General features: G+C 46.7%; 5 protein-coding genes across 5 annotated transcripts; 3 read left to right on the top strand and 2 right to left on the bottom strand.

The window, feature by feature from the left end:
• The first annotated feature begins 330 nt into the window (after positions 1–330).
• Positions 331–1,938, top strand: F5891DRAFT_540399 (uncharacterized protein). The gene is made up of 6 exons (XM_041372178.1): positions 331–673; positions 739–922; positions 976–1,179; positions 1,239–1,270; positions 1,321–1,655; positions 1,707–1,938. Exons 1-6 carry the CDS (start codon positions 466–468, stop codon positions 1,797–1,799), a joined length of 1,056 nt encoding a protein of 351 aa, XP_041222804.1. The 5' UTR covers positions 331–465; the 3' UTR covers positions 1,800–1,938.
• Positions 1,939–2,904: 966 nt separating this feature from the next.
• Positions 2,905–4,164, top strand: F5891DRAFT_982827 (uncharacterized protein; the record flags this gene model as incomplete). Its single annotated transcript, XM_041377258.1, has 6 exons — positions 2,905–3,112; positions 3,178–3,361; positions 3,413–3,616; positions 3,674–3,705; positions 3,757–4,094; positions 4,129–4,164. The coding sequence occupies 6 exons, from the start codon at positions 2,905–2,907 to the stop codon at positions 4,162–4,164; spliced, it is 1,002 nt and encodes a 333-aa protein (XP_041222803.1).
• Positions 4,165–4,417: 253 nt separating this feature from the next.
• Positions 4,418–5,908, bottom strand: F5891DRAFT_982826 (uncharacterized protein; the record flags this gene model as incomplete). The annotated part of the gene is made up of 5 exons (XM_041377257.1): positions 4,418–4,786; positions 4,843–5,373; positions 5,434–5,547; positions 5,613–5,705; positions 5,753–5,908. The coding sequence occupies 5 exons, from the start codon at positions 5,906–5,908 to the stop codon at positions 4,418–4,420; spliced, it is 1,263 nt and encodes a 420-aa protein (XP_041222802.1).
• Positions 5,909–6,476: 568 nt separating this feature from the next.
• Positions 6,477–7,030, top strand: F5891DRAFT_1192170 (uncharacterized protein; the record flags this gene model as incomplete). The annotated part of the gene is made up of 5 exons (XM_041367566.1): positions 6,477–6,532; positions 6,584–6,659; positions 6,751–6,819; positions 6,870–6,896; positions 6,959–7,030. 5 exons carry the CDS (start codon positions 6,477–6,479, stop codon positions 7,028–7,030), a joined length of 300 nt encoding a protein of 99 aa, XP_041222801.1.
• A 3,262-nt stretch (positions 7,031–10,292) lies between these two features.
• F5891DRAFT_1192169 (uncharacterized protein) lies at positions 10,293–22,626 on the bottom strand (the record flags this gene model as incomplete). The annotated part of the gene is made up of 31 exons (XM_041367565.1): positions 10,293–11,009; positions 11,058–11,410; positions 11,570–12,278; positions 12,333–12,562; positions 12,616–12,782; positions 12,832–12,902; positions 12,943–13,056; positions 13,108–13,277; positions 13,328–13,885; positions 13,943–14,509; positions 14,562–14,676; positions 14,720–14,815; positions 14,880–14,950; positions 15,679–15,891; positions 15,943–16,166; positions 16,227–16,494; positions 16,543–16,660; positions 16,709–16,741; positions 18,483–18,548; positions 18,601–18,699; positions 18,757–19,218; positions 19,264–19,556; positions 19,689–20,078; positions 20,127–20,495; positions 20,548–20,764; positions 20,818–21,015; positions 21,086–21,274; positions 21,370–21,570; positions 21,626–21,760; positions 21,811–22,040; positions 22,089–22,626. 31 exons carry the CDS (start codon positions 22,624–22,626, stop codon positions 10,293–10,295), a joined length of 8,181 nt encoding a protein of 2,726 aa, XP_041222800.1.
• Positions 22,627–23,162: the final 536 nt, after the last annotated feature.

The raw sequence follows: 23,162 nt of genomic DNA, 5'->3' as shown, positions 1-23,162 counted from the left end.
CCGTAAATAATACAGTGTCGTAAGATCTGGAAAGTACCAAAATATCAACGGTTGAGATTTGCAAGCCGAGAACACGCGTCTGCTCACAAAGCATTCGAAGTAGCGCGCTTCTTTCTGAGTTTTTCACATGAACTTAGGAGATCCCCGCATCTTGTACCAACTCGTCTGCATCCATCAGAAACATCAGTATTTTGAAAATCTCCTAGTCTTGATTACAACACAATACCACCGACATGTGTTCTCGCAGTTGATCAAAGCAGTTATCAGCGTCTTCGGCATACCTACGATCATAAAGCTATCTTATTCGTCGGATATAGGCCTTATTCGCATCATCTTCGATGCAATTCATTGACCACTGCTGACCCCTCCATGATGCCATATCATGATGCGGGGTGCCAAACGGCGTACTATTAAAGCTGTTCGAATGGATTCCCTGTGAATCCATTACAAGCCTTCCGAATTATCATGAAGAAGTCAGTTCTCGGTTTCGTGATTGATCAATGGACGGTGGTGCCCCCAGTGGAGACAGCTGATCTATCTGGGAAAACAGTTCTCGTCGTCGGTGCCAATGTAGGTATTGGACTCGAGGCGTCAAAACACTTTGCCCGTATGCGACCAGCGCGGTTGATAATCGCTTGTCGCAACGAGGCCAAGGGGAAGGTCGCTTTGGTTGGTACGTATAATCTTTGAGAGTGAATTTGACGCGAGACTATTGATTTATATTGTCTGAACTTGAAGAAATCGAACGGGAGACAAAATACAATGGATGCGAGCTCTGGATAGTCGACCTTGCCAACTTCGCATCAGTGACCGCATTCGCTGATAAATTCGAGAGGGAGGGCGGCGATTTGCATATCCTGGTTATGAACGCAGGGATCGTGCAGCCCGACTACCAACTCACCACTGATGGCTGGGAGTCTGTGTTGGTCTATTTTATCTTTCTGCCCGCAGTTATTGCTTATATCCACTCTCCAGACTACAAGTTAATCATCTTGCAACGTCATTGCTCTCGTTGCTCCTCATTCCACGACTTATTGCTGCGGGGAAAATGTCTTCAACACCTTCACGAATAGTAATTGTGTCCAGTGGATTCCACTACTGGATCACGCCCGCGGAAGAGGTCAAGGCCTCCTCGAAACCACTTGGAATGTTGAGTAGCCAAGAGTGGTGTATCCCCGAGTAAGCAAACGAATCAAACTCTACCACCATATGGACATCTCTTACTTAATATCTCTCAGGCACATGCAATCCCGGTATCATGAGTCAAAGCGTACGTGCTTCCTGCCTTCTCTACTCGCTTCAACCTGACAGTTCACCCAGTGTTGAATGTCCTCTTCGTTCGCGCCTTGACGGACAGGTTGCAATCCGTCACACCACTCAGTGTCGTAGCCGTGAACCCAGGATTTTGTCATTCACAACTACTGCGTGTCTGGAGCGAGGGAACCTTTTCATTTTTCAAAATAGCGCTCGCCATTAAGAAGCGTCTCCTGGCTTGGACGGCCGAACAAGGCAGCCGTCAGCTTATATTTGCTGCAGTGGGCGGACGAGACAATGAAGAGACTATGAAAGGCGGCTACGTAAGCCTTGGTCGCATCGAGGAAGTCGCCGATTTCGTGCTGAGCGACGAGGGCCATAAAATGCAAGACACTATTTGGGTAGGAGTCCAAGTTTCATCGATGACTGACCTTTCTAACATCTTCCATCAGAAGGAGACGATAGACATTCTGACCAGTGTTTCTGACAAGATTGGTCAAATAGTCCGGGATTATCTAGTAGTACCTGACTCGTCCATAAATTGACATGTATGTGATGTGTCTGCAGAATAGTGTGCGCCTTTGGATATCTTGTTCTTTTGACTTTTGACTCTTGCGATCTTGTCTCCTTGATGCCAGAAACAGTACATCTGTAGCTCTAGTATTGTCAATGGTCGAGCTCAAGAAGTATTTCAGATTGAAGAGTTACGGGTATCAATTTGTGGTCTTTGTGGAGTGGTGATGTTGGTAGGTATCAACGTATCACCGGGACAGACAGAGCATAGCTCGATAGCCACGCTCCCCGGTTCAAGTCAGCTCTCTGCTAATTCGGTAGGGTCGCATTCGTGAAGCTCCGAAAGAACGACCGAACGGTGATTTCCAGTTCTGCTCGTAAAATTGCTCGGTAGAGAAAGGACCTCTGTTGAAATCGACACTTTTCGAGATGGGTGCGTCGGGAACTCGGACAATGGTAGAACGGCATGCTGATTATTGGTCCAACGAAGAATTGAGGTAAAGGGGACGGGTAGAGAGAGATCCTGCGCTCTCGAATCGAAGAGCCTGAGAGAATAGCTCCAAGAAATAGTGTGCAACTTGCGAGACCATAGTCTTCTTGATCTCTTCGGAAAGACCCCCCAACTAGTATGGTCCCTTGAATCTTGAGTGCGCGATGTATGAGTGAAATATCCCAGACGGGACACGTTATATTTACCTTATCCAAGATGGACCTCTTGCGTAACGTCGTTCTAGTAGCGCTGGTCGATCGGATCATTGTCCAGCACAGGCTTACTTAAGCATTGTCAGCAAGATTACCCGTGCATGACTAAAGGGTATAGTGTCATGGACAAACAACCAGTGCCGCCGTACGGTATATAGTACCATCTTAGCTAACACACATTTTTGCAGTTGATACAAGCACTGGCGCTTGTTTGCGTCTTGAGCTTACCAAGGAGGATGATGGAGCTATCCTGTTCGTTTGATGCAGGCCTTAACCACTCATCATCATGATTACTCACGAGTCACTAGCAAGAGTAATGCAGTGATCACTACCAGCCCCTCCGTAATGCATGATGCGGTGTGCCGAACGGGGTGTAGTACTATTCAAGTCTTTCGAATGGGCTCTCTTCGAATCTAACAAAGCTTCCGAATCATCATGAAAAAGTCGACTCTCGCATATGTGATTGATCAATGGTCGGTGGTGCTCTCAGTGGAGACAGCTGATCTATCTGGGAAAACAGTTCTCGTCGTCGGTGCCAATGTAGGCATTGGACTCGAGGCGTCAAAACACTTCGCCCGTATGCGACCAGCGCGGTTGATAATTGCCTGTCGTAGCGAGGCTAAGGGGAAGGTCGCTTTGGCTGGTATGTACAACCGTTTAAATCGAACTTGATGTGAGATGATTGACTTCTATTTTCCGACCTTGAAGAAATCGAACAAGAGACAAGATACAATGGATGCGAGCTCTGGACAGTCGACCTTGCCAACTTTGCATCAGTCACCGCATTTGCTGATAGATTCGAGAAGGAGGGCGGTGATTTGCATATACTGGTTATGAACGCAGCGATCGCGTTGCCCCATTATCAACCCACCGCTGATGGCTGGGAGACCATGTTGGTCTATTTTATTTTTCCGCACGCACTTATGGCTCATTCACCCTTCAGACTACAAGTCAATTATCTAGCAACATCATTGCTTTCGTTGCTCCTCATTCCGCAACTAGTTGCTGCGGGGAGAAAGTCTTCAACACCTTCACGGATGGTAATTGTATCCAGTGGTGTCCTCTACTGGCTCACACCCGCAAAAGAGATCAAGACTTCCTCGAAACCCCTTGAAACGCTGAGCAGCGAAGAGTGGTGCATCCCCGAGTAAGCAAACAAATCAAACTTTACCTTCATATGAAAATCTCACACTTGATCTCTTAGGCACATGCAATCCCGGTATCAAGAGTCAAAGTGTATGTGCCTCCTATGCTCTCTGCCCACTTCAATCTGACAAACTCAACCAGTGTTCAACCTCTTCTTCGTTCGTGCCTTGGCGAACAGGTTGCAATCCGTCACACCACTGACTGCCGTAGCCGTGACGCCAGGATTCTGTTATTCACAACTACGTCGTGCCTGGTACGAGAAACCGACCTTTTCATTTGTCAAAATAGCGCTCGCTATTCAGGAGCGTCTCCTGGCGTGGACGGCTGAACAAGGCAGCCGTCAGCTCGTATTTGGGGCGGTGGGCGGACGAGACGATGAAGAGAATATGAAAGGCGGATTCGTAAGCCGTGGTCGCCTTGTGGAGGTCGCCGACTTCGTGCTGAGCGACGAGGGTCATGAAATGCAGGACACTGTCTGGGTAAGAGTCCAAGTCTGCCTTTCATCAATGACAGACCTTTCTAACATTTTCCATCAGAAAGAGACGATAGACATTCTGACCGGCGTTTCTGACAAGATTAGTCAAATAGTCCAGGATTATCTGATAGCATCTGACTCGTCCATAAATTGACATGTATATGTGATGTGTCCGCAGAATAGTGTGCGTCATTTGATATATTGTTCTTCGTGCTTGTCGACTCTTGCGATCTTGTCTCCTTGATGCCAGAAACAGCACATCTGCAGCTCTAGTATTGTCAATGGTCGAGATCAAGAAGTATTCAGATTGAGGTGCCAATTTGTAGTTCAAGTCTGTTCAGGCAATCCAATTCCGGGGTGAGTTTCAGCCCATTCGAGACGTTCGTCCACCCAGATCTCGCAGTCATTAGAAGCCCAAACGCTGACCTGGAAGGACAACAGGTCTGTAAGCCGACGGAAAGGACGACCCATGTCATACGCCTCTCTCCACTCTGGGTATCGGGCAGACCCTTCCATTGCTGAAAGAAAAGCAGCACGCAAAACATTCCTTTCTTCGCTGGTTCCGCCTTCGTAACTGGATTCTGGGTCATCCGCGTCTTGAAGCCATCGTGGGATCACTGCGCATTCCCATAGAGGCGCGATGGTAGCTGCTTCAAAGTCGATAAAGCCAGTCACTCGACCTGAGCCGGTATCGATCTACCACACGCACGTGCGTTGAAGATAAGCATCATGAGGGTCATGCATTGACGTACCATGACATTTGATAAACGGAAGTCGTCCAACTTTAAGGAGAATGGTCTTCGTGGAGTGGTGATATTGGCAGGTACTAACGTATCACCGGGATAAACAGAGCATAGATCAATAGCCTTTCTCATAACACGCTCCCCGAGTTCAAGTTGGCTCTCTGCCGACTTAGTAGGGTCGCATTCGTGAAGTTCCGAAAGAACGACCGAACGGTGATTGGAGATGAAATCCAGTTCTGCCCGTAGATTGCTTGAAAGATATTCAGTTACGGTAGAGAAAGGACCTCTGTTGGGATCGTCGTTTTTTGAGATGGGCGCGTCGGGAACTCGGACAACGCCATCGAGAGCACGGTAGAACGGCGTGCTGATTACAGGTCCGACGAGGAATTGAGGTGAAAGAGGGCTCAAGTAGAGAGATCCTGCGCTTTCAAATCGAAGAGAGAATATCTCCAAGAAATAGCGTGCAACCTGCGACACCACGGTCTTCTTGACCTCTTCGGAGAGATCCCCCCAGCTATGGCTAGCAGGGGTCCCTTTAATCTTGAGTTTACGATGTGAGTGAAACATCCCAGACGGGACACGTTAGATTTGGCAACCTACTTTATCCAAGATCATGTATTCCGCTCCAACAGGATTCGACGCGTCAGAGTTCCATGCATGGATTCGTGGAACAGGTATATTTGTGAATGCAGCGATCATCTTGCACGTCGCAACCTTTTGAAAGAACGTGGAGTTTTCAATACCAATACGAATAACATACAACGTGTATTCCTAGCTACCTCCGATTCAAGCTTGTCCTTTGGAAACGCAGGAGAGGCCACTCGAACGACAGCATCAAGAGGAGCACCATCCGATCGCAATATATCATATACCTATGAAAATATCAAACATAACCTGTGCTATGTAATGCCAGACGGACCTTATGATAACCTCCCTCAGCCAGTTTCTCCAGCTTGCAGCTTGTCAAGAAATGAAGATCAACGACCGATTGCAATTCGGCAAGGCTAAAGGAATCTGGTTCGCCGTCTCCATCGTACGAAAATGTAGACATTCGATCATCATCGACATCGCCCATATGTGCTGTGAGAGATCAGGCCCAGTGAGAACCGGACCTCACCGTATCGACGGAAAACGATGGATATATTTACAAATATTGTCAAAGCTACGCAAATCGTGAATTCAGCATATTATCGAGAAAGTTGACGTGCGTCGTCTCGATCAAAAGAAGCAAACACACAATTTTGTCAATATTTTCTTGCACATTTTTGCAGACATAGGTCAATCAATCAATCGAACACAGCGAAATTCGAATCACTTGTCACTTGTTTGTGTTGTTTTTAACTTGATAAGTGTACGCGACGCGCGTCCTTACTTTCAACTACATACTAGTACGATGGCTTCATCCCAGGTTGATCTGGTCCTGGGCCCGTGTCTCTTCCTGTGCCCTGTGTTTCGCTGATTATCGATTACTCATGACACGAGCAACTCTCTGGAAGCTTCATACATGCAAACACAGCAGATACCACTCCCCAAGACTGTCTCGATCATGGCAATGACACTGTCGACATGAGCACCGAGGACACAGAAACACCTGTATAAGTAACATGTGCAACCATGGTAAGTCGCCAACTCGTGCTTGTATTATGTTCACAGATACTGATGGGATTGTAGACCTCCTTCCCCATAACAAGAACCCTCTGTAAGTCTTCAAAGACCTTGTTCAAACTGGCACTGACTTGGGTACATGCAGTGCGAAGCTTGCTGAGCGAAAACGCGAATCTACTGTCCCCAATCCTGCAGTGACCCAGTACATCGAAGAACGGAAGGTATGTCATGTGTCGATCTAGAACATTGTATCAACCTTTGACCTGGAATTTTGGGCTTAGGTCACTCTGCGCACACCGATGGTTGAAGCAGATTGTCGCAAATGGCTCATCAGCCAATTTCAGGATTTACTGGTCTGGCCTGATGAAAGAGAAGCAGCTGGTACGTACTCCTATACTACATGTTTCACATGATTGATTTATGTCTTGCAGGATTATGATCCCGACGCGCTGAAGCTGGTAATGAACTCAACTAAATGCGCACTCATCCTGATACAGCTGTTTACATTTTTTTTTCTCAGGTCAAGGACAATATATGGAATGGCAATGTAGTCGACATCATCAGCAAGATCTCTTCCAGCAGCCTATACTAGTTGGCATCCACCATGGGTGCAGCGGTTGACATCAGGTGGGTTGCTGGCAAGGACCAGGTGGACAGACTGCAGCAGGTAGTATAGTTATGTATATTTCATTTTTGCGGTGTCATTCGTTTGTTCTCGCAATGTATATTAGTGTCGTTTTCATGCGATTTCCGTAGTTTCATTGTGCAATACGACTACATTTAAGAATCTACGATAGTCGACGGAAATATCATATGCGAGAATCGGTGTGAAATTGTGAGATCTCCGTCGAACAGCATTGCTAGAAAATCGACTATAAGTCCCATTCTCTACGCTCATCTACGGAAATCTTATGTCTGTGGCTCATCAATATTTCGGCCGTTTTCCGTCGATATGGTGAGGTCCGGTTCTCACTGGGGATCAGGTTTGAAGGAGTTCTTCGTGATCACTAGCACTGGTACTAATAGCGTAGTGGCCATCAGAGAACCTGTGAGAAGAAGATATCGTCATATATCGTTATATATCGTAATATATAGGAAAGGTTTTCGTCACATTGTAATATAAAGTGATATAAAGCAATATATGACCATGTAAAAGCACCATAATCAGCATAATCCCCAGCAAGAACTCACCGGTTTACTGATGGTATGTCAGAAGGTGTGGGAAACTTTGTACGGAGAACTACACGCAAGTTAACTTTGAATCAGCGATATCATACAGATTCATACTGGCCCTAGCCGGGGCTTGCAGCTGTGCAGGCCGAGCTGGGCCCACTGACATATAAGGCCCAGTGAGAAACGGTCCTAGCCATATCTCTGGAAAACAACGGAAATATTGTGACAATATTCACGTCGATTTCCAGAGAAAAATGAGACTTATAGTCGATGTTTAGCAACTCGCATCGAGCGAGATATTGTATCATCGATTGTGTTTGTGTACCATAGATTCTAGTATATTCCCGTAGTTCCCAATTGACTTGTGCATATTTGCTCATCAATGCAAATCGACCAAAAATAATTGTATTATGAAAAATTACAAATACAATACTCTATATACCATAGCACCCCCACCCGCGCATCAGGATGATGTAGTCCACTAGCTTCTGGCACATGGGAGTCCTTGACCGAAACAAATCATTGTCAGAATATACTTGCCAGGCAAGTAGACAGTACTTACAATGATGGCAGCTGCCTCGTTCTACAGCAATAGATATCAGTTAAAGTACATTAGGTAGCTTTTAATGGAACTCACCAATTGACTGTCTTGTAATGGTGTATCTGTTGAAGCCGCTGGATGTGTCGATCATCGGGACAATGGTATTGAGCTAGCGATGATGTAAAACAGTCAGTGAATGAACCTGACAATGCCAAATAACTCACAATGTTCAAAATATGTGCATATATGCACCGTGAATAGTGCTTACTTGTCACAAGAATGGCCGACGGTCGAGTGGGTGGGATCAGCAAATGGATTGAGTCATGAAAAAGCCTAATACTTATCTTGTTAGTGGCCATGAGAAAGTTATGTGTCAGATGATGCCAGGATGGTTGAGGTCAACGGCAAGGTTTTGCTGAGAGAAAGACGAGATGATGGAGGGGAAGAAGAAAGCTGAGATGAAGCGAGTAGGGATGGAATGTCCCAATATTGGTCCGCTGCATATTGACGTCATTGCGTGAAGTGATGGTGCGTGCGCAGCTGATGCGCAAGAATGTTCAAACATTGAAATATTGAGCAAAGTCAAGTCAAAGTTGAAAGAATTTCAACATGTTCAACATTTACTGAGCACATTGTCAAATGTGTATTTGAAACCCATTTGATAATTGATCGAGCGTTGTTGACATATTGTTTACATTTATCGATTTGCATAGTTATTACAATATTCCTGGCATATATTTTATATCATCGTCGTTTGCCGTAGATATCGCTAGGACCGATTTTCACTGGGTATAAGGAACAAGTCGGACTTAGGCGAGAACAAATTCTGTCTTCAATTGGGGAGACATGAAACGATGTTAACAGTTACATACACCAACTAGTACGGTTACCAGTACTAATATTCACTCAAGTGACAAGTGACATTGATCCTATTCAAAACCTAAATCCTACCACGGATATCCTCAAGACGGAGAGCCACCATAACCCATCCTCCAACATTGTCTCCTTCAAAGTTCCAGACTGGTTTCAAATTTTCAATATACATATATTCTGTGCTTCCTGTAGAAAGGTATACATGATGTAGAACCAATGACAGTGATGTTTGTTTTGCACGTACCAATTTCTCTTTACTTCTTACTCCTGATGGCCTGGCTGGCAGCCTCGCAAGCGGAACATGACTCCGTCTGGTATTTCACCCATTTCTTGCACCCTTGGCAGCACTTTCTAGTGCTTCTCACGGTCTGTCAGACCCGGTTTTCCTGTATGACACAACACGTCTCTGAGACATCCCTCTCCCTGGAGGGTCTCCCCCAATTCCTTAAGAGTAATAAGTGTACCCTCATGGGCCTCATTGGAGGGTTGGCTCCGATTATTGCAGATCATGGTGCTGAACCTCCACTACGTCATCGAGAGTCTCACCGTGTATCAACATGATTTGGAGCCTCTTGTGCTCCTCCGACGATACATCATACCTTACGCTGTCCCCTCACCTTTTATATTCCCTATGTTTGTCACTCATACTTATGTTATGTTTTCATCACGTCATTGAGAGTCTCGCCGCTTATCCGAGTCAACATGATTTGGAGCCTCTTATGCTCCTCCGACGATACATCATACCTTATGCTGTCCCCTTGCCTTTTATATTCTCTATGTTTGTCACTCATACTTATGTTATGTTTTCATCACATCATCAAGAGTCTCGCCGCTTATCAACATGATTTGGAGCCCCTTGTGCTTCTCGCACATACGACAATATGTTATGTTTTTCCCCGCCCTTTATTGTATGTTATGTTTTTTTCTTCCTTTTTGCGTTGTATTTATGTTATGAATGTCACATTTTAATAAAACATATCACATCGCAGTATCGTTATCTTTAAGTTTCATGGCGGTTTCGAACATGTTCTGAAGCAAACAAGAGCGGGCATTGGAGCTGCTATACTGACATTGTCGAAACAAGAGGAAATCGTAAAAACTGCATGGATAGCTACATAAGTACTAGGGTACGAAAGGGACAGGTCAAGTGTAGGATGAGCAAACCACCATAGTAAGTTATCACCGTAAAAAGACGAAGTAAGCATGAGAAGATGAACCAAAATAGCAACCCAACAAACAACAATAGCACAGGCATATCAAAAGTCGATTATGATGAAGGAGGATGCAGAGGGTTGGTGGGGTCTCGAGTAAATGCTCGCGGGACAGTGTCGTGACGAATGTAGTCCAAAGATGAAGATGCAACATTACGGACATTGTCCATCCATCTAGAATCCTGGTTATGAGCTCTACCTTGAGGGTACCCACTGTCACAGTATGCTCCTCCACCAAATGCCTGGCGCTCGTCAAGGCCATTGCATCGAGCATATCGACTTTCATGAGCATAGTCAGGACTGAGCACTGGGCTGTATTGGCTTGGGTATGCACGTTCACGCTCACTGTGAGCATAATGGGACTCTAAGGCTGGGGATGTATCCCGTGTGGTGAACTCGCTGTCAGTGCGAGGCTCACTGGGTCCATAATAGTCGCGAGGTTGCAAACTGGCATAGCAGTGATTGTGAGAGTCACGGTGGTAGAAGACATCATGGGAGTGGAGAGCATCATGCTCAATGATAGGACTTTCATCATGCAGATGAACTTCATGGCGGTGCATGGCATCATGCATGTACCATGGCTCACGGGAATGACTGCGAAAAGGTTGATGAGTGTCATGAAAGGCATTGCGAGGGTCATGACGAGGCTCGTGGGAGTTGCGAAGAGGGCCACCCTCGTGAGGGTCATTGCAAGGGTCGTTGCAAGGGTCAGGAGTGACCTCCCAATGAGGTTCCTGTGGGTGGCATGGAGGGTTACCCTTGCGAAGGTCTTGCTAGACACCATCATGAGGATCATGACATATGGGGAGCTTGTGATGAACTTGGTGTAGGTCATGTGGAGGGTCGTGGGGGTCACGAGAGTCGCGAGCGGCATTGTGAGGATCCTCAATGGGTTTGGTGATCTGAGGCGGTTCCTGCTGGGTTCCTGCTGGCCTGTCATCATGCATTACCTCAGTCAAGCCTTCCTGTAAAGATTCTGCAGAGACATTGACTAAGCCAGGGGAGATGGCACCGGCACTCTCGGTAACCACAACATCTATCTTCTTGACCTCATCAATCTTACCCTCGTCAATCTTACCCTCGTCAACTTCAGATTCATCCGACTGGCTGTAGGCCATGCGAAGAACACGCTTCATTTTGCCTTTGGATGCCTTGGCAATTGGGCGCGGTTTGACTGGAGGGTAGATAATCATTAGCTATGTTACGAGAAAAATTTGATTGAACATAGCTTACCCTTGGTCCGCTCATCAGATGGTCCATCCCGAAGTCATGCTGGTGCCACAGCTATCAGCCTTGAGTCAAATGGAGTCAAGTTAGAATAAAGTGTACTCACTTCCAGGTTCCGGTGATGCCACCACACTCGATGACCCCACTGTCAATGGGGACAGAGGACCACCCTTTGTTGGAGAGATTGTTGAGGTCGGCATGGGAGGTACTTTGCGTGGTTTCGTCTGAGCCCGTGTCCCTTTCTTCCCCGCTTTTGAAGCATCAGTCTTCTCCTCGGATGAAGCTAGCTTCTTCAATGCATGCAATGTGTTTGTGGCCTTTAGTTTCCTCTTTTTCCCACGCGCTTCTTCATACTCAGTATCCGACTCTTCAACAGCCTTCTCCTCGGTTGAAGTCAGTTCGATAACCTCGCTCTCTGCTGCAGCTGATTCTGGCTTTCGAACAGTTTTGACTTGGCGTGGGTTTGGCGGTACAACAACTTTGAACGGGCGCAAGGGCAGTGGTGCAGGTAGGTCTAATCGTATGGTAGGTTTTCGGAACTTGGGAGCTGCAGGTACTGCCGGGCGATCATCACCCAAATCATTGTTGTCGTCATCATTGGAGGGTCGAAAAGGTGCCTGAGGTGCCTTATCAGTGGCTTTCTTGACTTTCGTAGCTGCACCGCTAGGCTGGAGACGAGCTGAGCCGTGATAGTCAGTATTGCCATTAGCAAATAGTCGTCGAGCGCCATCATGTGACCATTCAGGTGGTGGCGCTATGCCAGTGATGACTGGCCTCTCAGAGGCCATCATGGCCACTACATATGAGGTTAAAACCTGAAAGTTCATAGTATAACGTAGACGAAACTCACCTCAGTGCACCTTGTCAACTTTGATGACTTGCATAGTTCCTGCCTTCAACCCATCTATGAGTGCTGCAATTTCCTTCTGTGTCAGTGCTCCGATGCCCTTGTTCCTTGAGTTTTCATTGTGAGCTTCACTGGGCAAAAGGCACTTATGGGCTGGATAGCCTCTGATACAGAGGTTGGCATCAGCAAGGGCGCTGGACATGCCCTTCCAGGGAAAATTTTTATCCCAGGTGCACTTGCCCCCCAGTTGGGCTATTTGTAGTTTAGGTCAAATGGATAAAAGGAGTAGCGACGTTCTAACGTACCAACTTGTCTAATAAGTTCAAGTTTGATCCATTTCAAACCGTCATCCCATCCCTTGGGAGCCTGAGATTGGTCATGATCATGGTTCAGAGTCGAGTTTGGGGTTGAAGGGTCATTGTGGGTGCCATTGTTGAAGGCATCATCCACCACAGTCAAAGATGTACTATTACTGTTTCGATGTAAGTCATAGCATAAACATAATTTATCTTTACACTTACTACACGTGCGCCTTGAGATGCCTGACAATGGCATCATCGCTCGCGCGACATTGTGTCTCCCAGAACTGTATCTTTAAGTATACATCAGGACGTAGAGCACAAAAAACTTACCCCTACAGCGCCTGGTGTATTATACGAGTGGCCAAGGGAGCCATCCTCGTTGACCACTTTGCCGCAGAGAACGACAGCCGCTTCAAAGCCAAATTTAACAGCGGCAGACTCGAGCTATGATGACGACATGAGGGAATGAAAGAACATCCGGGTGAAAAAACATACTATTTGTATCACTCTTCGATAATGTTTTTGGAACCCCTGTCCACGCTGGGCTATCGTTTGAGGCGAAGATCCGAGGAGTGATGCCTCCTCGTGCATTAGCAGGATATCTTGGTAAGAATCAGAATAAACCTCTTTGAATTTATCGTAACATTGAGTCCGCACGGTTGCACCTATAAGAAACATTAACCTCCTGTGCAACAAGTTATAATATGACACCTACTAGGCGTGCCACCTCCAGTGGGAGCTTCTCTGCCGATGCACGCAAGCTCCGTCTGGACATGCTCTTTGAAGTAGTTGGCATATAGGTTCCAATAATTAGTGCCGTTTACGGTGCGTCCACGACTCTTCAGGAACAAGTTGATTAATTGAGAAGTAGGGAGTGTGGTGGATGCAGATAGTTCGAGAAAGCACCGCTCTACTGCAGCAAACCTGGCTTCTAGTGCTGCATTCAACTCTGCAGACCTGCATCCAGTAACCATAAGTCCTTCTTGATGGGTCACCGGCTTGTGCTCCTCGGGAAAGTGTTCATGAGAGGCAGAAGGATAGCCTTCTAAGTCCATCTGTGAACTGGAACCGCTCAGCAAAGTACCAATAGTATTTGTCGAGGTGGTGGTGTTGGTCTGGCTGCCACCATCCTTGAATGGCATTGGTGGAATGACATTTGTGGTTGGGAGGGGAAGCAGATGATCATGAGACAATGACGACGATGGAACTGGCTGAAGGATGAACGGTGAGGCTTTGCCAGAAAAATCCTCCGTAAAGCCAGAAGGGTATTGGCCTGTAGCATGAGGATCTAGTGAGCATGCACGAGAAGCCATTGGTTGACCCGACAAACTCACAGGAAAAGTGTAACTTGGTGGAGGTGCTAGGCGCTCCATGCCCTGTGCGGTGAGGTGATTTTGCGATCCTCCAGCTAAAAAAGACTCAGACCCCATCATGCTAAAAGCGTCAGAGTTAGAGTCTATCCATGCGCGTTGCTGGTCCATGGAACCAAAAAAAACATCCTGGAGCTGTGCAGGGGCCGCTGGGGCAGGAAATGGTGAGGCATGGCAACTACTAGCTGTGTGGACCATTGGCAATGACATTTCGCTTGTTAAAGTGCCACCTGGCACCACATGAGGTAGGTCTGGTGCACCAGGGAGCGCAGATATGGGATCTTGAGTTCCCATAGTGCGGTTTTGATAGGCCTGGCGGCGGCTAGATGCACCTTTGACAAGGCCGACGTCCTGTGCTGTAGCTTTGAGCTTACTCCTGAGTCGCGAGGGAGTCAGCTCAACAGGGGGCATTGTGCATCGATGGCCGCCGCCGAACTGCTCTTGCATGTAATCGAAGGTATCGGGGGATAGACCCATGTAGCTCGGGTGAGGAGACAACAGGTCATCTGGGATGTTTTGGGTCATGTCTACAGTATGTAGTCAATGACAGAATAAATATGTGAGAGGGTGCCGACTTACTTGTACAATATTTGCGCAAGATATTGCAGAGTGAATCAGATAGGAAATTGGAAGGGGCACGAACAAAAAAGAGCAGCGCTCTGATACTTATGAGGCTGATTTGAGCTGATGTGGACTAAACAAGTTAGAATGGTATAATAGCACAGAATTAAACAAACGTAAGACATTGAAATTTGTTCAGATAGGTAACCAAGGCCGACAGGTTCATGAGGGTGCGAGTGAGGCTCTAGTGAGGCTCTCATGAGTTCGACAGGCTAACAAGAGGGTTCAGAATGAAGTGAATGAGAATAACATTATACATGATGCCAAATGACTCACTTTGCAATCAAATATTTGAGCTGGCGGTTCCGTTGAAATGGGTTTGATCGTGTTGTTCAGAACCAGTGAAGCTAGTGTTATTTTGTGAGTACGTTAAGAAGTGAAAGCAGGAGACTTACCGGCAGATACCCAACCAAGACAGACAAGTTCATGAGAGTGTGAGTGAGGGTCTCAGGAGGTGTGAGAGGCTAACGAGAGGGTTCAGAACCAAGCAAATACAGATAACGTTGAGCATAAGGGTGATGCGAATATACATAATATCGAACAATGAGTGAAATCATGTCATTCAGAACCAGTGAAATTAGTGGGATTCTGTGAGTAAGTTAAGGAGTGATGAGGCAGGAAACTCACCGGCAGGCACTCCTATATTTGCAGGATCCCATCATGATGATCACGACTCGAGTATGAGATTCCTGAATCCTGAATTTCGGATGTTAACTCCTGGAGCGATAACAACTAATAGTAAGTGTGATCCAAGACACCAGGAACTGCACAGGCATCAGCGATCAAGCGTGGATAAGTGCTCAGGATGGTTGTATGTAGAAGCAGCGAGATATCAAATATGCCGAGTGGAGGTCCAAGAGGCTACAGAAAGGCCGCGAAATGAATATCATCTTGCAGCTAAAAATAACATTGATGAAACCATGGGTCTACTTCTGTTGCCACGTCAGAAATTAAAGTACGAATTTGAAAAGATTTGTTGTACTAACATGCTATCTACATCATTTGAAAACATTAATATTCGATTATTTGCTGTTATACCATCTGAGACGCTTGGCAGGCCGATGATCACTCTCACTAGCATCTGACTCCTCATCTAGAGTCTCATCATCAACATATTCAGAAGAAGATGCAGACTGCTCGACAGCAGCGATTGGTGGGATGAGATCCGTGGTGTGAGCGATGGACGGTGTTATTGCTTTGGAGGCCACTCTAGAGGCTGGCCAGGGTGGCAGGCGTGATATGGTGTGAGTGGTGGATGGTGGTATTACTTTGGAGACTGCCCTAGAAGCTGGCCGGGGTGGTGGGCGGGATATCTATACAAAGACCTGAACATGATGACGAGTAGGTGATGTGGCAGGACGAGCAGCACGTGTAGAAGGACGAGCGGGAGGTGTAGAAGGATGAGTGGGAGGTGTAGAAGAAGGATGAGCGGGAGGTGTAGAAGGATGAGCGGGAGGTGTAGAAGGACGAGTGGGTGGTGTAGAAGTGGGAGGTGTAGAAGGGGGAGAGGCAAGACAGTGAGGACCCTTGCAATCAATGTCACCATTAGCAAATGCACGTCGCCTGCGGGAGTAGATCGATCAATGTGAGGGTGCTTCTCCAATAATAACTGGGTCCATAGACATCGTAAGGCATGTGCGAGCAGCATCATTTGTCACGGCTCGAATGGTGAGGGTGCCCATCTTGAGCGCATTGACAAGATTGATATGATGAGGAAGGGTCAGATCATGGATGCCTTTGCTCCGAGAGAGCATAGGTCGAGTCTTGCCGGGCATCAAAGTCTCATTAGGGTAGTTGACGAGGCAACATCCGAGCCGAGCTAGCTCCTTGGGCAGGGTTTTCCAAGGGAATTCGGTTTGGGTACGCCCACGCAGGGTACCACTGACAGATGCTGAAATAAAGTCAAGATCAGTGAAAAAAAGGACGCAACAAACCTTACCAACAAGCGCCGTTAGGCCACCCATGATACAAGGAATCCCATCGAGGGTCTTCCATCCGGCATTGACTTGGATACTACTAACTCCTGGGTCCTCTGTCATCACAGCCATGTCCACAAGCTAGAAGCGATCAGTAGAATCCACATATGAAACTGACTAAGGACTTACGAGGCGAGTGATAGTAAAGGAATGCGCGTCTGTCTGCGTGGCAATGTCAACAAAGTGCGAGGACTGGGATATGGTTGCGGTCATTCTGCAATGGGATGCAGACAAGGTGCAATGTAGATACAGTTGATCGATAACGTGAAAAAGAGGCCATGGAAAATTTTGGAATGCTAAGTTCGGAGAAGCCTCCTTCAATTTGGGTAGTGCTGAAAAGCTATGACTTACCAAAAGTGTTAAATGAACGCGGGTTAGTAGGCCCAAGAGGGTTAAGTGTTTCGCCCAGGTTCATAGAGGCTACTGGGAGGCCTTCTTGAGGCTATTGGGAGGCCTTCTTGAGGCTCCTGTGGGGTGGTAATGGGATTCACTGCGGAAACGAGGTTAGAAACCGCATGAAGCAACATGACTAAAGAGGACACATTGGAGCTCCACCTTTCGACACTGTTCGCCACCCGGCACACCAAAGGCAGTGACTGTTACTAAGTGAGTATGGTGGAACTACATGCACAAAAGGTTGCAGCAGATGCAAAAATTGCGGGATGGTATAGTGAGGATGCTATAGCAGCATCGGTCTATTTGGTTTGGTTGAACTTTCGACATTTGTCATACTGTGACAACATATTACATAATATGAAATATACTAACTAGTATGGCTCAGAGGACTTTCTCCGAGTCACCGGGAGTGATTGGTGAGCCAATGAGATTGAAAATACAAATCGCACTGAATTTAAAAGACAAATGGACAGGGATTGACTGCCAGCCAAGCTGTCTGGACTGGTGTCGTCGACTTCCACAGTACGCCCGATCATGCTAATGCAAAAATAAAGGCCAGAACTTTGTGTTTGATGGCTGTATTGCGTTCTGATGGGTAACAGCCTACTAACAGGATAACATCGCAATATGAACTTAAGATCAAGTTTGGTCTTCACACAGTTTAAACCATTTGCCCACTTGCCTGGTCTCTATGGGTCGCAAAGCTAAGTACTTCACATTTGAAGAGAAATCGGCAGCTGCACGGCGACATAAAGCATCATATGCTCGGTCAGCACAGTCAGTATTTTGCAATCATTTGTTTTTGTTAATCATATGTCTTACAGAGGTAAAATTGTTCGACAAGCTCAGAATGCTCGTGCATATGCCAAATGTCATGGTCGACGTGGGCCTCATATCATATCTGAGGATCTGCATGATCCTCGAATGTCTTCACTAATCCGATGCTCAACCTTCTCCCTTCCCGATTCCTATCTTTTTCATCAATCTCTCGCCAGATCCAACTTGATTGATCAATCCGATCTCTTGCAGTGGGACAAAGCCCCTCCTTACAACTCTCCAGCTCCACCTGACTCACCAGAGGAAGACCGTTTCACGCAAAACCTCTTGTACGTGATGCATGGCCGTCACTTGCACGCAGAAAGGGAATCACATACCCACCATACAGCCATGTATAGCATGGGTGAAATCTCCAAGATTCTGAAGGAGATCCGAGAAGTGCGTCAGCGGTTAGTTACAGGTTGGGATGAGCTTCATGCTTGTGTCAGCAATTTGCAGGCATGCACAAGACACAAGGTCATGGCCAAATGCTATCACCAATGGGTAGCGCGAAGGATATTGAATTATCAGAGGGAGGACGATATACTGATTACTGGGAAGAATCCATATATGTAGACCTTGTACTACTGTAACTCGAGAGAGCTGGTAATGCAAGAACCATAGTCCACATATAGCGTCGCAGATTGTCCATGTCCCGCTCATGTAGGCCTGTTATGTGGCTGCCACGTACAATGGCGAATATTGCAGCCAATACCCATAGGCCACAATCAAAGTCATTATTCTGAAGATGTTTGATCTAAATAATACATCATGTCAGATTAGTTAAGAAAGCCAAGCATGCAACTCACATTTAACGGTCGAGCCACCCACCCTTCAAGATCAATATGAACATGATGGCCGTGTTGACGCGCAATTGCAATGAACCGAGCAATCAATCTTATTATATGCTTTCATATCAGGTGCCAATCAATCAGATGAAAAGGACACTTTAAAATTAAACTCACTTTGACGTCACTTTGCCAAGGCGTCCTATCACCCATGCTATCAAAAAGGTAAAGTTCTTTGGTCGACAACTGGATGATGCACATCACCCAGTGTCCAATGCCTGATGGACGATGAATTGGAAGAACCCAGATATCTTTTTCCCAATAACGAATCCACAATGTGTGGCGCCAGATGATATCGTCTGGGGCATTATAATGAATGCGGGGAAGATCATGAGTGGAGAGCATCGCGCACCGTGTAGCGGAAGTGTTCAGCTGAGAGTACCACAAGAGAATGGCGCAATTATTGATACATATATCATTGAGGCGTGCAGTAGGAGAACTGAGTATACCAATGTCTTTCGGCTCAAACAGTAGACGAGGGATTCCATCGTGCGAAGGTCGTATTCGTGCAAAAATTTTAGCAGGGTCAAGGACATCTGGCTCTTGCAATGGGACACAGAAGTCATCCACAAGGAGATTCTATGACATGTCAGCGTCAATTCCTAACAATAAAGATAAACGTACATCAGGAAGGTTCCAGCAAATCATGGCATTAACTTTGTGCCCATAATTTGTTGAGTCATCGTCATCTAACTCCAATGCCCCCATCTCACCCTCCAGGACATCGGCAAGTGCTGCTTTTTCAGAATTGACTTGGGGGCAATGGTCAGGATCAATGATAGGGAGTTCATCACCACCCTCAGAATCAGGCACTACCAGCGTGCTAGCATTAATCCAGTGAAACATCATGTTTGGCGAGCCTCCTGAGAGAGTGGTCGCAATGGCCACTGCCTTGCTGACTTCATTAGTAAACTGTACTGAAGAAGCTAAGCAATTTGACCATCATGTTTGAAGGCGAATAAAATTGGCATGCCATTGCTGCAATGGAACAGCGAAAGGCTCACCTAAGGATGGGTGAGAAATGGAAGTTGAGAAGATAATTAACTCACTCTTCAGCAACTGAAGGGCAAGTTCAAGCGCTGCCAACTCATTTCCAAAGAAGTGGCACAAGTTATCAGCCTCAATGCCCAGCCGAACCTGCTCCTCTCGACACCGGTCACACTTCAGCAGTGCACAAATACCATCTCTTATGGATGTGTCGTCTAACCATCGTGGAACCTCTCCAAGAGATGGCGTAATCCATACATCCTCCATCAGTCCTGGGTCAGAACGTAGTTCCACAAGTTTGGTGGGAAGGGGTGAGGGCAGTGGAATCCCCCAGGATGTATCATACAACGAATCAAGCCGCTCGCAGTAGGAGTTGAATCTCCTGATAGTGGTCATTAGTGCAGGCTGACACTTTGAAATTGCTTTGCGTGTCTGTTGATGCAGCTTGGTGCCTGGAAGAATCTGATAAATCATTGACTAACAAAAGAGCATGAACTTACCTAATGCTTGCTGGACGCCACCTACTGCTCGATCAAGTTTATCCCACTCAAAGAAACTTGCAATTGCACATTTACGAACGTTCATCTTGAGATCGCGTGCCAATAGAAGGATGTGAACAAATTCGAGATTGATGCCATGAAGCTTAGGGAGCCTGTCATGAATGTTCAATGAAGAGTAAAGAGCCTCGACCTTGTTCATCAGGCGATCGTGTCCCCTCTCTAGACTTTCGAGAGCCTCTAGAGTATCATCTGAAGCCATATCTTTCTCCAACATCGTCCTGGCGGTTTGCAATGCTTTGTCTGAGGTGTCCAGATCTGCCTGGAGAGCTAGGACAGTGTCCAACTCCTTCTTGAGGCGGGCGGGTGCATCTTGCGATATCATTGAGTAATAGTCACGCCATTAAAAATGTATAAAACCTACGAGCACGGATAGATAACTGAGAATGCCTTTGCTGCAACCACTCGGACTGCAATTCTTCAATGGGAACCCCACATCGATCTAGCGCGTCTTGGGCTGCCCAACCTTGTTCCTTGATGCCCCGTCTGAGGCGTCGTTTGATCCAGTCGCCAAGGTCAATTCGCATCTCTGAAGCTATAGCCACTGCTTGCCGATCGATTAGCCATAAACGGCGTTGGTGCTAAGCAGTGTTTTAAATGAATTAGTTCATAATGGAAATAATAGAGTACATACACTAGAAGTGCGCTCAACACCTATCAGTCGAACTAAGCGAGACCAAAGGTGTTCGGTCCCTTCGCCATTGGATAAGCCAAGACCCACACATATTCGTGGATTATATACGAGCTGGCAAGCCCACTCGTGCCCATATGCATGCATTGCAGTGGTTGCAAATCGAAGGCGTGAGGTGATATTTATGGGAAGAATGTCATACTGTAAATAGTGTAAGCAAGTAGTTACGGCCAGGATCATAACGTACCTTGGAGAGTGTTCATGCCAAAACACAGCCAATATCGTAAAGAGCTACGACAGTAGCTTCAGGCGGAAGAAATGAAAAGAAGTGGTGAAGTAAAGCTACTGAATACTTCTGCTGTTCTCCAGGTGAGTCTATATTGGCAAAAAATAATGGGATGTCATGACGACAGATAAGGGCCATGATTCCAGTGTCGTCAAAGCTATCCATAGCGGCTTTCTGTTTTTTGCCATCAGCAGCCTCGTAAGCATTCTCGCATTGGTCAATGGCTTCGTTGGGGACGAGGGGCACGTGAGACTTCACAGGTCGCTTACGTTGAGTGTCGATATGGCGCCCAATTGCGTCAACAAAGCTTTTGGGCAGAAAATAGGTTGGGTCATAGAAATTTGGACAGTCTCCAGCAGCACGTCGATGACGGTGATGGAAATTACTGTCCATTGCAACATGGATGTCACCTCCTTCATCTGTGGATCTACCATGGAGTATACCTGCAAAGCAAGCAGGACACCGTTGCACTAGAAGGGGTGCGCATTGAGTGAGTGAAGGCGAATTTGGGACTCAAGAGGACACTTGAAACTTTGCTATATGATCACGATGTTGTTGAATGACCATCTCGACTTGGCACTCAACTTCAACTTGCAGGATGTCATGCCATTGGACGGCATAGCCAAGGCCTCGGTGGAAGGGGTCCTGTATAACTTCACCCTGAAACACTGATGAATCAGTAGTGATATAAGTATGTAACTGATTGTTACCTGGGCATCAGTCATCTGGTAACCCCGCCGGAAATAATGATTTTTGAGCGCTGATGCGAGTGTGTTAATCGCGTCACATGAGCGCTCAAACAACGCGCGGTAGAATGAAAGCAAGTCAACAGACACAGCCATCCGAGGCTGTGAAGGCGCGGTTGGGAATAGACCATGGTGGACGAGGACCTGCTGGAGAGTCGAGCAGGTACAACTTAGTACATCTATAGATGTAAAGCCTAAATAAATGTCAGCAAAAATTTGAACACTGCAAGATATGGGCTGACGATCGAAAAATAAACACATCATTGTTGTCCGTTTCGGTGTACACGAAGGCTCCCCACATGCAGATATGACTGGATGTATAGTTTCCAGTGCTTTGCCCTGTGTTTGTCCAAAGTACCGGAGTACCGGATCAACAAGGGTTGGTATGAGTGCAATCCAGTTTTTATACAGTGAATTAGTGGGTTGGTCTGGTATGATCTGCCGTTTGACAGACGTTACTGAGATCTCCAGAGATGGTTGTTCATCCACATCTTCAGAGTGGAATTCAACAAGATTGTCAGCATCCATGTGTTCCATAGTCACAGTATCGGGTGGTGCAGCTTGAACAGATAACTGCAGGTATGGTTCCTCATGTTGCGACTTCATAAGTTGCTCCATTGCATCTAAAAGTTGGCGGCGCTTCATCTCTGTGCCAGGCAGCTCAACATATGTTTGGGTTTTCCGTTTGTCTTGAGCTTTCCTTGGGCTTACAAAGTGAGAGACTAGGCCAGAAGATGCAAGTTGAGCTTTGCGAGTGCGACGAGGCATCGAGGAAGACATGGTGAGGGAAAGAGAAGAACTTACAGTGTGAAACAGGGAGGAGCAAGGCTCCCAAGCTCGATGCATTGGAGCCACAGGAGAGGCTGGAGGATTTTCTGGAGGGGTATGAGAGGTTTTATGGAGGATCAGGAGGGTTTTCTGGATGCACGTGAGGGTTTCCTGGAGGCATGCGAGGGTTTCCTGGAGGCACGTGAGGGTTTCCTGGATGCATGTGAGGGTTCCCTGGAGGTGCACAGTGCATGCTAGGAGGATGTATTATTAATAGAGTGCCGTTTGAGCCAGACATGAGCTTGTGAACAACCAGCTGGCACAAACAAATGCTTACTAAATGAGCCAAACACGTTCTCTGGATGCACATCTTCATTTGCATGTCCTCATCTTTTCTCAAAGTGAGAGCCTAGGCCAAACGATGCAAGTTGAGCTTTCCAAGTGCGACGAGGTGTCGAGGAAGACATGGTGAGGGAAAGAAGAGAAGAACTTACAGTGCGAAACGGGGAGGAGTAAGGCTCCCAAGCTTGGTGCATTGGAGCCACGGG

This window comes from Suillus fuscotomentosus (genome assembly GCF_016647785.1).
Source record: "Suillus fuscotomentosus strain FC203 chromosome Unknown F5891scaffold_48, whole genome shotgun sequence".
In the NCBI taxonomy this organism is placed as follows: domain Eukaryota; kingdom Fungi; phylum Basidiomycota; class Agaricomycetes; order Boletales; family Suillaceae; genus Suillus; species Suillus fuscotomentosus.
Note: the sequence above shows the minus strand (reverse complement) of the source record. Positions and strands in the feature narration are given on the sequence as shown.